Source organism: Sinocyclocheilus rhinocerous, unplaced genomic scaffold, assembly GCF_001515625.1.
Source record: "Sinocyclocheilus rhinocerous isolate Xijiao unplaced genomic scaffold, SAMN03320098_v1.1 scaffold418, whole genome shotgun sequence".
Classification (NCBI taxonomy): Eukaryota; Metazoa; Chordata; class Actinopteri; order Cypriniformes; family Cyprinidae; genus Sinocyclocheilus; species Sinocyclocheilus rhinocerous.
The window spans coordinates 260,917-274,395 of NW_015651146.1; the positions used below are offsets into that span (position 1 = coordinate 260,917).

General features: G+C 34.1%; 2 protein-coding genes across 3 annotated transcripts in view; both read right to left on the reverse strand.

Annotated features, from left to right (window-relative positions):
• LOC107712676 (taste receptor type 1 member 1-like) overlaps positions 1-968 on the reverse strand; it is a 6,176-nt gene extending 5,208 nt beyond the window's left edge. The window contains exons 1-2 of the mRNA XM_016517982.1: positions 808-968; positions 303-591 (exon numbers count right to left, since the gene is read on the reverse strand). Coding sequence (XP_016373468.1) covers positions 303-591; positions 808-968 — 450 coding nt within the window. The remainder of the gene's footprint in view (positions 1-302; positions 592-807) is intronic.
• Positions 969-4,299: 3,331 nt separating this feature from the next.
• LOC107712691 (intermediate filament family orphan 2-like) overlaps positions 4,300-13,479 on the reverse strand; it is a 20,893-nt gene continuing 11,713 nt past the window's right edge. Inside the window, exons 2-9 of one of the 2 annotated variants that reach the window (XM_016518013.1) lie at positions 11,127-11,187; positions 10,671-10,769; positions 9,448-9,624; positions 9,075-9,220; positions 7,011-7,191; positions 5,002-5,091; positions 4,783-4,919; positions 4,300-4,662 (exon numbers count right to left, since the gene is read on the reverse strand). In XM_016518013.1, coding sequence (XP_016373499.1) covers positions 4,527-4,662; positions 4,783-4,919; positions 5,002-5,091; positions 7,011-7,191; positions 9,075-9,220; positions 9,448-9,624; positions 10,671-10,769; positions 11,127-11,187 — 1,027 coding nt within the window. In that variant the 3' untranslated portion in view covers positions 4,300-4,526. Of the gene's footprint in view, positions 4,663-4,782; positions 4,920-5,001; positions 5,092-7,010; positions 7,222-9,074; positions 9,221-9,447; positions 9,625-10,670; positions 10,770-11,126; positions 11,188-13,479 lie in introns of both variants that reach the window. The other variant, XM_016518012.1, reaches the window with a different exon arrangement.

Genomic DNA, 13,479 nt, shown 5'->3' on the forward strand with positions numbered 1-13,479 from the left:
ATATATATATATATATACATATACATTAAGTCTGATAGGGAAATGATAGATAGATAGATAGATAGAAAATAAATAAATTAATAAATATTTCATTCATTCATTCATTCATTCATTCTCTCTCTCTCTCTCTCTCTCTATATATATATATATAATAAATGAATTAAAAATATATACATTTAAATACATTTTTTGTACATTTTTAAAGCCTGGTTTGATATAACTGGTATTAACAAATTAATGTATTATTTAAACGATAACCTGGTGACGATAATCTAGTGAATCCTGTTATGATTATGCCATACCTGAGGGACCAGGAATGCACCAAGAGCAGCGGATGGTGCGAAAGAGTAGGAACTGCTGTCAGGACCAATGATCGCCACCGTACGGCTGTCTACAGCTGAACTGTAGTCCTGTTGGGCCAGCAGATCCAAGGTGGCCAGATTGCTGGCTGGGAGGGAGCATAAATCATATGTCCGGTAGCCCAGCGTGACCCCTGGAAGTAGCTGCTTATTCTGGGTGCTGTTGTTAATTTCGTCCACGGCATATCTGAAGGCCTGCACCAGATGATAACCATGCTTATTGGTCAAGCCTCTGGAAATAGAATTGAAGACAAGAAGTGTTTACATTCTGCAAAGTATGGTAAATAAAAATAAATCTTTGTTTGTTTTTTGTTTGGAAGACCCCATACATGTTTTCACTGATCAAAAGAAAATAAATACATACATGTAGAAAACACTGACATGATCATAGACAAATGGAATATGCAAAGTACAATAAAATGACTTTTTATAATCGGCTCATTCTTACTGTGTGCAGTCAGTCAGGTAAGGTGTCGATGGGATGGTGGAATCTGAATTATGGAGAGGGAACCAGCCAGAGATTATATAATCTCCTTGAAGGTGGAGACCTCCACTGTCACCATAGCTCAACAGACAGAGAAACACAAAACAGACCAACATCTTACCCATTCTGCCTCTGTTATGAGCTACTCATATGAGCTTTTAAACTCTTCACACCAGCCCACTGTTTCTCCATACTCTGTAGGTGGCAAGGATTTGCATGCTACCTGTAATTACCACGGAGAGATGCATTTGCCTGAAATTTGTTACCAAAGTGTTTGGATGACTACTGTGTAAAGTGAAGCTTGTTGGGATAGGCCTTGCATTCCTTGTATACCATATGAATTGTCACTACCGAGAAGAGCGATCCAGGTCCAGTTAAATCTGACGAGAATTTGTATCATTGCGCTGACTTGGTTTTTGTCACTGGGGATGGTGCGGAAGAAAGCTGGATAGAGGATTTTGTTGCTCAGCAATTCATTTGATGCCTCGTAGGAGATCTACAAATACCGGAGGGAAAAAAGTACAATTAAAATGGAATAGAGAAACATATATAGGCTATATATATATATATATATATATATATATATATATATATATATATATATATATATATATATATATATATATACTGTCAGAGAGGCAAGGATTTGCATGCTACCTGTAATTACCACGGAGAGATGCATTTGCCTGAAATTTGTTACCAAAATGTTTGGATGACTACTGTAATTGTAAGTAAGAGCACAGGTAGGCAAATGTGATGCTGGGGTTTGTATATGGTAACTATTTTTTAATGTCTCTTCATTGGATATTTAAGCATTATCAGCAATTGTGCTGTTACACATTCATACTCATTTTCGAGCCATTAAGCCAAGATTTTGGGGCACTTTAGCAGCTCGCTTATCGCCTCCTATTGGTGTAACAAAGTAACGCTCTTGGAATGCTGCTAGAGATCTAACTATTATTTTATTATCCATATTATGTGTTTAGTATCGATATTATATGCTGTCTAACAGAAGAAACTTGCATTTATGCTGCTTTTATGCTGTTATGGGTATGTGACACTGTAATGATGGTCTTCATCTGCGAAACAAAGCCGTATTCCTTAAAAAACGTGACTTATGTACCACCAACTAAACCACTGGGAATGGATTTGCCTGTCTCAACAGCTTTTTCCCAGAACTTCGACCTATAAAATATAACCAAAGTTTTCATTTTTCTTCTAGAGTTATGTTGAACACTACCTCAGTGCCCAAGCAACAGGCAAATTCATGCAAAATAAGTGAGAATTGCTTAATCATGCAAAACCAAAATTTCCATGGGAAATCGTTTGGGAAGTCAAAACATTCATTGTCATGAATTATGATGTAATAAACATTGCATGCAGCAAAGTTGAATCAAACGTTTAAAAAAGCATATTTTGTATGAAAAATATGAAACCGTGATAAGGCAAACATTTTTTTATTTAAAACCAGCATAAAATCAGACTACAATTACCTAAGACTTGCATAGTCTTCCAGATTTCCAAAAACAAACACTCATTTCCAGACATTCTCAGACATGCTGATTTCAGCACAAGATCAGTCAGCTGATTTCTTTAGTATACAGCACAAACTAATACATTTTATTAGAAATGACCCACATTTAAGGCAAGAAATATTAAATCATAAAGTGTATCAACATATAACATCTGAATGACCATATAGAGGATAATAAAATATGGAATGATTCATTACCATTAATTAAAAAAAGCAGCAATAATAGCAAACCACCATCACCCAGATACTGTTTTCAGCTGTATGTTGATTGATTGAAAAACAAAGGTAACAAAAATATATTGAACAAAAGTAATATGATAACATGAACATCCATTTTGTTTCAAAATTGAATTACACATGTAGAATAAAATAAATAAATAATGAATAATCATTTCTATTTTTCTGACCAACTCTTGAATAATAAGCCAAAAACATATTTTGGGTGTTTGTGAGGGTGACATTGTGGGTCATTCTTAGGAAGTGATGACAAAGTGTGCCTCTTCAGTCACATCAATCAATCCATTTGACTTTTTGTAATGCAAAATATATAGTATATTTTAAAATGAAACCATTTTAATTTGAAATGTCTGGAATTTTTTTAGTCCCCATTTATCACTATTACACTTAGAATAAAAATTTAAAAAAAAAATCTAAATCTGTATTTTATTGAAATGTACATATCATGCTTTCACTACGTAGTATTTTAAAAAAATTCTGAGAAATGTAGAATTTGCACTACCATGTGACATTTTTTTCTTTCTGACAAAACATTAGTTATTTTTTATTTTATAAATATATTTCAAGGCACAATTAAACTGAGTGATACTAAATCTTTAGAATCTACTCAGTTCTCTATTATAAGCACATCAATTTTATTTTTTATTGTGGTTGAAGTAACATAACTCTTTAGGGTTAGTATATGTACTTTGATATTTGGTATTGTAACTTTAAAACTATGTATTAATTTTTTTTTTAGAAATAAAAAGTAATTAAGCACAAATAGCCCCTTTTCCTGAGAATGACCCACATACTGAACTAAAAGTAATAGCAAAATTTTCTTTATTTTTACATTTTTGCTATTTTGCAGCTTAACCAAACCTTCCAACACCTGAGGACAGATATATGTATGGCTTCTGAATCTTGAGATCATCCAAAACCTTATTTCACACCATTTAACATCTTTGACATAAATTTTGTCATCATCTGTACGAAGGATATGATTTAGGATTTAATGGTGTATAACAGAGCAAAAGCATGTACTGGAAATATTCAGAGAAAAATAAAAGGCAACTAAGACACTGTATTCAGCATATTTGTAGGCACATGAGTTTGGGTTTTACTGCTACTCTCTGACACTTAAAGAGCCAATACAAAGAAACAAGGGAAAAACTGCACTTAAGGAGAACCAACTCTCACATACCGAATCTGTTTCCAGCAAAGAGAATCACAGAAAGTAACGTCAGTCCAGATTATTGCATAGATCTTAGTGCACAGTGGTTTAGTTCAGCAACAATTGTACGCGGTGAAAACGTCTGAACTGACTTGGAGCAGAGATATTTTTGTGAAGCATACTGCATGACTGATCTATTGACTATTGTGACGTTAAAAGCCTGAACTTATTCCAGAGCTCGATGTAGAGTAATACTTTCCTCTATAATGTGTTTTAATCTGTTATTTAAACCGACTGTGGTTGTGTAACTTGCCTTTCAGATTTATGTAAACAAATGAGCAATAGATAGCAGAAATCGTCTATTTAAGAAATATTATTTCTATTTAATATGTTATTATAATACCATCATTTTTATATTATACTGATAATATATTATTATGATAAAATATAATATCATATATTTGATATATTTTAATACGCATTATTATATACGATACTCATCATACTACAAAGATTGTGACCTCAGTTAAAGCTTGTGAGGAAGACGACGGAGCCATGCCTTGGCAGTGCTGATGAAGAGGGAACCGCTTTATTTCGGCTAGTCCTGCTCTAAGATAGCATATAAAGCACCAATACTTGCTCTTTGGGAATCTGAAATTCCACACTCATCTGTACAGTGTAAGAAAAAGTGACCAGACACTTAAAAGAGCGACTGGTCCACAAAGAAGCTGAGAAACCAGAATGATGAAGGGCTGATCATCATCTAACTTCTCCATTCATTGCTACAGCTCCATCTTTCTCTCCATCTCTCGCTCCATCAGGCTCCAGCTCGTCCTGGATGTCATCGGTGTTTCCCGAATCACTGCTGGCCACGGAGCTGAGGGAGGGCGATTGTCTGCAAGGGAAAATGAACACAAATCATTAAAATCCTCTGTGTAGAGTCATACTGTTGTACTTGATATTTGCAGATCATACAGTCAGTTTAACTTTGAAAATAAAGCACGGTTAAACCAACCTGCCGGTGGTGGCTGTGCTTTGGATGAGCCTCCGGCAGGTCTCCATCTGTACGTCCAGCCCTCTCTTCATACTGCACATTTCCATGTACTCATGCAGGTGTCTGTTCATGTCATTCTTGGCTGTGGCCAATTCCAGCTGAGGCAGGAAGATGGCGTTTATCCACAAAAGCAAATATCGGCTGAAACATGGCATTCACAAACGTGACGTCCTCTCTCACCTCAATCTGTCCGATGGTGTCCTGGTACTCCTGCTCTCTGGTCTTAAAGAGGGACTCGGTTTCATTTATGAGGCTTCCTAGACTTCGATCCTGGCAGGATAATATATAAATGCAGAATGCATTATGTATGATTGCATTATGTCATATGCATTCTCAGTTTTATTGCCAGTAATAGTCAATAGTAAGATACACCACTGTTCAAAAGTGATTTGATGCTCAAGAAACATTTCTTATTATCAGTGTTGAAAACAGTGCTGCTTAATATTTTTGTGAAAACGGTGATACATTTCAGGACGTTTAGAAGAACAGCATTTAGAAATCTTTTGTAACATTCAAAAAATGATAAATGTCTTTACTGCCACTTTTGATCAATTTAATGCATCCTTGCTGAATAAAAGTATTATTATTTTTTTAAATTTCACACTGACCACAAACTTTTGAACACTTGTGCATCTTGTTTGAGGTAGCATCAAGACAATCCTAAAATAGATTGTGTCAAGCTCAGTGAACATTTTTATCCAGAATGGCAGTCAATGGATTTAAAAAAAAAGAATTTTTAAATACTTATAAATGCATATAGAATACATTGAAAATTACATTACATTTATGTTTATAATATGCCTACATTTATTTGTAAATGAATATTTAAAAATACAAGTACCAAAAAATATCAATAGAAAATAGTTTTACTCATCTAATTAAGCAAATTAATTAACAGTAGTATTTTATTCAATATTTGTGTGTGATGAAGTATTGCATTGTTACTAGCTTAGCAACATATTTCTATCAAACTGTATTTTGTGTGGTGCTTGTGAGTGAGCATTAACAGCTTTTTCGCCTACTGTATTCAGTTTAAAATGCTTTCTCAAAAGGTAGGTGCCATTTGTAGACAATATGTTTTTCTTTCCATTTTATACATCTGGCACATTTATCCAAACTGGGTTGCTTATAGAGAGTGGTGACTTGGTGACAGACCTGCTCGTGTGTCTCTCCGTGAGAGTCAGATGCGCAGGATGCTGTGGCGACTGAGCCTGCAGCGGTGGTGCTGAGGTTCAGACTGTTGTAGTTACTGAAATCCTCCCAGAGCAAAAGCGTCTCCTCCGTCTCCTCCCACGCCAGACTGTCACAGTCATCGTCAAACTTAATATATAAATGCAGAATGCATTATGTATGATTGCATTATGTCATATGCATTCTCAGTTTTATTGCCAGTAATAGTCAATAGTAAGATACACCACTGTTCAAAAGTGATTTGATGCTCAAGAAACATTTCTTATTATCAGTGTTGAAAACAGTGCTGCTTAATATTTTTGTGAAAACGGTGATACATTTCAGGACGTTTAGAAGAACAGCATTTAGAAATCTTTTGTAACATTCAAAAAATGATAAATGTCTTTACTGCCACTTTTGATCAATTTAATGCATCCTTGCTGAATAAAAGTATTATTATTTTTTTAAATTTCACACTGACCACAAACTTTTGAACACTTGTGCATCTTGTTTGAGGTAGCATCAAGACAATCCTAAAATAGATTGTGTCAAGCTCAGTGAACATTTTTATCCAGAATGGCAGTCAATGGATTTAAAAAAAAAGAATTTTTAAATACTTATAAATGCATATAGAATACATTGAAAATTACATTACATTTATGTTTATAATATGCCTACATTTATTTGTAAATGAATATTTAAAAATACAAGTACCAAAAAATATCAATAGAAAATAGTTTTACTCATCTAATTAAGCAAATTAATTAACAGTAGTATTTTATTCAATATTTGTGTGTGATGAAGTATTGCATTGTTGCTAGCTTAGCAACATATTTCTATCAAACTGTATTTTGTGTGGTGCTTGTGAGTGAGCATTAACAGCTTTTTCGCCTACTGTATTCAGTTTAAAATGCTTTCTCAAAAGGTAGGTGCCATTTGTAGACAATATGTTTTTCTTTCCATCTGGCACATTTATCCAAACTGGGTTGCTTATAGAGAGTGGTGACTTGGTGACAGACCTGCTCGTGTGTCTCTCCGTGAGAGTCAGATGCGCAGGATGCTGTGGCGACTGAGCCTGCAGCGGTGGTGCTGAGGTTCAGACTGTTGTAGTTACTGAAATCCTCCCAGAGCAAAAGCGTCTCCTCCGTCTCCTCCCACGCCAGACTGTCACAGTCATCGTCAAACTCGAACGTTTCCCGCCTGCCAACAAACCAATTAGCTGAGCAACCTCTGTGCACAAGACAGGCATCAGACACAGATGTGGAAGAGAAAAGAGAGGGGAAAGGAGACACAAGGAAAAGAAAAGAAAAGGGAAATACAACAGATCCACAATCGAAAAGATTTTAAACAAAAGGCTATATACATGAGGGAAGAAAAAATATATAATATTAAACACGGGGAAAACGTGCTAATAACCATATTTTACTAAAGAGATTATTAAAGTAGGAAGAATCAATAATATAAACAATTAGATGGTAAAAGATCTTTCTCAAATAGGATTTTTTATTTAATTTTTTATGTCATTACATTGGTTGGAGCATAAGAAACAAATAGAGAAAAAACATTTTTGAAAGAAAAAAAAAATATATTCATATTTTATTCTATGTCCTTTGTAGAGGAAACCAGGACTAAGTAAAAAAAAAATAGACATGAAAAGGCATGTACAGGCAAAAACAATGGTTTCTTTTTTTCATTCCCCAATCAGTTTTTAGGCTATTTTTAACCAAACTTTGTACAAAGATGATTCTCAACTATGTTATGAACGATATAACAGAATGATTTGATATACTATTTTACTTTACGCAATATGTGTGTAAAATGTCCATAAATTGGTATTCCCACTCTAAATAATGTATCTATACATTGCATCTAATGTGCATGTTTTAATGTGTTCTTGGGGAAAACCATAATGAAAAAGAAGTGTAATAATGGGAGTAATAACTTGGCAACATTTTCATAAGAATATCTAATATTTCATAGGAATATTGATCTATAATTTCTATCCCTATTGACTTGTTGTGTCTCCCCAAAATGCCTGATTAACACGCTGTTTGTCCTGGTGTCCTCTACAGAAGACATGTATGAAAATTATGCCCTGTCTCGTAACAAAAACAAAAAGTCATATTCCGATTTGAAACCCCATAACATTTTTGTGTTTATTTACGACAAACCATTTGAAAATTAGCCAGATTTAAACGATAATTACAAAACATTATCATATTTCCCTAAAAGTGCTAATTTTGATCATTCTGTCAATATCAGTCATATTTAAAGACCAAGGAGAGGGAGTGTTTATGATCAAACCTCCAAACATTTGATATCTCTGAAAAGCCCTGAATATGCTCTGTACAGGACATCCAGGATGGAGAAATTCACTAAAATATAATGTCCTCTACAGAGGACAAAAGTCTATGCCTGGGTCCCAGGAGGATATGAACACTAGATGGCAGTAAGTGATCAAACACCAAGCCACAGTACCGGTGCATCTCAATAAATTTGAATGTCGTGGAAAAGTTCATTTGTTACACAAGGTTTCTTAAACAACAAAATACTGAGATTTATTATAATATTTAATAAGATTTTTTATTGGCTTTTATTTTTATATTTTCATTTTAATTTTAGGTTACATTGTAATAATTTTGCTATGCGGTTTTGGCATTTAAAAAATATATATTTGATGATATATATTAAATGATAAATTTTTATTTCTGTTTTGTTTTAGTAAATTTAGTACTTCAGCTTAAACTTATTTCACTTAGTCACCAAGTCTTTAATTTTTTTAATATAACATTTATATTTTATTTTAGCTTCATTTAAATGACAGAAAACAGTATTTTCTTGCTCTTTTGAAATAAAAGATTAAAAAAGATAAATGTACTATGTAGGCATTCTTAGAACTCTGTAGACATTGGGACTACAACATTTTCTAAATGATACACATACACATGTAAATATACCTTACATATATGACCTTACCATTCCTAGCACCATGCTCTGCATGTTTGAGCTACAGGAACACACACACACACACACACACACACACAAACATCAGAAGATGCCCTCTAATGGCTATGAGGACTCACAGCTGGTTGAGCATCCTCTTCATCTCATCAGTGATGTTGAGAGAACCAGGCACATCTTCCTCACGGTGACCAGAATCACCATCAGTTTCCACTCTCTGCTCCTCAGATTCACCCTTACACTCTTTCCTCCTACATACCACCATCCCCTACAACACACACACCCACACATACTCTGATTGCTGAAAGATTCAAATTGCATGATAAGCTGTTATATAAACTCCATGTACTGCAAATCAAATTTGTCCTAAAATTAGCACATGATTGAATGTTGTATTGTTAGATCCATTATCTAAAGCTGTGCATCATTACCGGAACACTGTTCCAGTAGAGTGGATGGTTTATCAGATTTTATTGCAAGTGTAAGTTTCTGTACCCCTTTCTGTTCGGGAAGAGCTCTGGATGGGCTGCCGTGAAATATCTTGCTCATGTCCTCTGAATTCCTCTGCTGTGCCACATCACAAAGCTTGGCTGTGATGTCGATGCGTCTGCAGATGTCCATATCAACCTTCATGGCTTTCTCCTGGATTTTAGTGTCCAAGTCCGACACTTCCTATACAAGAATGCATGAGAATGTGAATAAAAGATATTTCAGACTTGATCTGTCATGCACTGATTGAACAGAAAATTGGAACAGGAAAACATTGCACTATAAAAACATATAGCAACATTCATTTTTTGCAGAATTATTGCATTTTGGTGTTATTAATATTTAAAATTTGCTTTTATTTTTAATAATTTTGTTAAGTGCTTTTGTCATTTTTTTTTTTTAGATATTTCTATTTAACTTTCATTTATTTTTATTTTAGTTAACATCCATGAAGCGTGACAAATCATTTTTAAAAGTAAAAACCCAAATATTTTATACATTCTCAATTAAATCATGAAAAAATGGCATGCATAATAATAATAGAAAATAACAGAATTATGTGTATATATGAGTCATTCTTTGTATGAGGTTGAAAATTTAGAATTTAATAATTTAACTTTCATTTATTTTTATTTTAGTTGTAGTAATTGTAGTACCTTAACATAACTTATTTATTTTTTATATTATTATTATATTATATTATGCATAAACAGCACTACACAGCCGTTTTATGGGTTAGTATGCCTAAAAAAAAAACTCAAAGGGCCGATAAAAGACACCAAGCTCATTTGGTTGCAACAGATGGTACAGCTTCTTTTGAACTGCTTTGCAACTGTGCATTCACATTGAGGAACATATCCAGGGAGGCAGCACTCAGCTGTGCTTTATTACTGGGACGGAGCAACATGAGAGAACAATATGCATCTGTTCCAAGGCCAGAAGACTGACTGCTTCACTGCTTATTTGCCCACACAGATCTTTGGGCAACTATTCATCCTGATGTCAGCGAAATTTATCTATTTTTTTATCTTTAATTTATCTAAATATTTATTCATCTTTATTTCCCTGAAAGTCAATCTTGTAATCTTTATCATCGCACTCAGGTGCAATCAAATGATGCTTTTGTTTCCCTGTTTTAAAATAAGGTACTGTTGTAAATAGATATTTGCATGTTTTGTGTGCCATCAGTTGTGTGCAGAAGCTGATAGCGGATATAGCAGGAAACTTACATCATGAGGCATGAGGCTTTTGAAGACCACCAGCTCTGTTTTAAGACGTTCCATCCTCTCATTCAGTTCTCCTTGCACAGCTTCAGATGACTGAACAGTCTGTAAAGAGAGCATTTGGAAAGTTTTGCTGTGCACTGAAAAAATGAGGGAGTGAAAATGAAAGCAATAGTTTGCATGGCTTTTTTTTTAACCAAATTCATTTACTTAATTGTTTTAATGAAATGTTCTGACTGGACTTAATGTCGAGTTTCCATGCTACAAAACTACAGTAATCAAGCAAATCTTTGGTTGTTTTTTTTTAGCATTATTTATTTGGTCTCAGAATATATTTTTACAGTGTGGGTGGGGAATTTTCTTCTATGCATTAGCATTACCTTACCGCTAGCCATGCATCAGTGCATCTGTATGGATGTCAAACATCAACACAGTCACAATATGATAGGTCTGAAATCTCACCTCCTGTAATGTCTCCACCAAAGACTCCATCTGCTGACGTTTAGACACCTCCTCCTCCCATCTGGAACACAATAACAGCCCACATGGGTATTGATTGTACTTGGAATAAATGTGCACGGTGTGTTATAGTGTCATAAAGTCATGATCTGGAGTCAGTTCAATTATGATTCAAATGATTCGCTCTAAAGAGGACAAAAGTTATTAAAAGTTATTCAATTCACCAGTCATGTAAAACTGCATATTAATACAACTGCATAAATATCATATGTACATAAAGGGTTTTCCATACAAATATCAAAGGCACATCATGTTCAGTTACATCTGCAGTATTGGAGAAGAACACTTCAGTATCCACCCACTGCCACTGACCATTGAGAGTCTTCCTGAGACCTTTAAAGCTCCCTTAAAATCACTATGGAGACTGTAGCGCATTGCAGAATATGCAAATAAAAGCTTAACGTTTGCAGGAGAAATGTTTGAGGTAAATTACTGTGCCGTTTTATTTTTGCTCTTGATTTTCAGCGACTGGGAATCTATTGTGTCTCAAGGTATAAGAGTGAAGGTGCCGTGCAATAAATCCTGCACATTTACCCCAGTGCTCTTATAACAAAGTCACATTGTATTACATTTTATACTGGTGGCCGAAAGTTTAAAAATGCATTCTAATATGCTGATGTGCTGCTTAAGAATCATATGAACATATGACTCCTATGAGCTGTTTTTTTTTTTTTCGTGAATCAACAACATGCAGTGCAAACAATGTGCTCAGATTCCTGAACGTATAAGCCGGTTCTTGAAGTAAATCGTTCAGTTACCAGTTACCAGAATCAGTCTGATGAATCCTTCACTGAAACAAATCGATCAGAGAGGTCACTGAATCAACATCTGACTCACTTACTGAACAGCAATTTATCATTATTTTGTTCTTATTGAAATGAAGCAGGTTTTGTGTCAGAATCATTACTGAATGATTCTCCATATGACAGTGTCTCAGTAAAAATTTTAAACACATTGTTCTGTGTATATATATATATATATATATATACTATATATATATTTATTTTCTTTTCCACTCAGACTGGGTCCAGACATCAAGACACCTGCCAAGAGGGGGCAAGTGCTGACACAACACAACAAGATCCAGAAGGGATCATCTGTTCAGTACAAAGAGTTGCACTTGTTATGTAAAGCTGACCTGTTGGCCAGGCATGAAAAGTATGTGGAGGCTGTGGATCTTCAGTGAAAACAAGAGGAGCAGAGAAAGTTCTCAGGAAAAAAAGAGTGAAAGTGTTGTGTGATAAACAAATAATCCAACACATTTACTCCACTGCTCTTATAATAACTTCACATTATATTACATTTTACACCGGCAGCCAAAAGTTAAGAACACTGAAGACTGGAGTAACTGCTGAAAATTCAGCTTTGCCATCACAGGAATAAATTGCATTTTAAAATATATTAAAATAGAAAACAGTTATTTTAAATTGTAATAATATTTCACAAATTATTACTGTTTTTACTGTATATTTAATAAAATAAAAGCAGCCTTGGTGAGCATAAGAGACTGCTTTCAAAAACACAAAAAAATCTTGGTCCCTTTTCTCACTTATCTTGGCATGGAACAAACCATTTACTAAACTTGGGAATATGGTATTTAGCTTGGAAAAGCTGAACGATTACCCCGTTATAATGCACTATAATGCTTATACTTATAATGTTTTTACCAATACCCCTTCTCTTTCTCTCCTTTCTTTCTTTTTATATACAGTATATTTTATATTATTTATGTATTTATTGATTTTTTTTATAATTCATGTTCATATTAATTATTATTCATATTCATATTATTTATTTATTCATGTTCATAATATTAATCCTGTTGAACAAGTAAATCTATATTCAACTTGTATAATTTGTATGTATTTTTCAATTTGTGTACACTGCTGTCAAAACGGGCAATAAAAATAAATTAATTAATACAAATCTTAAATATTCCAAGCTTTTGGTCGCCAGTATAGGGTATTATATATACTCTTGTGTATTTATATAATAAGCTATTGGGAAAAAAGTTTTCAAGGCTGCACATATTCAACCCAAAGTTCTGTCATGAAATTCTAGATGCCAAATTCCCTTTAAAGGGGTCATATGACTTTGCTAAAAATAACATTATTTTGTGTATTTGGTGTAATGCAATGCGTTTATGCGGTTTAAGGTAAAAAAAACCACATTATTTTCCATATAATGTACAATATTGTTTCTCCTCTATGCCCCGCCTTTCTGAAACGCATAGATTTTTACAAAGCTCATCGTTCTAAAAAAGCGAGGTGTGCTCTGATTGGCCAGCTATCCAGTG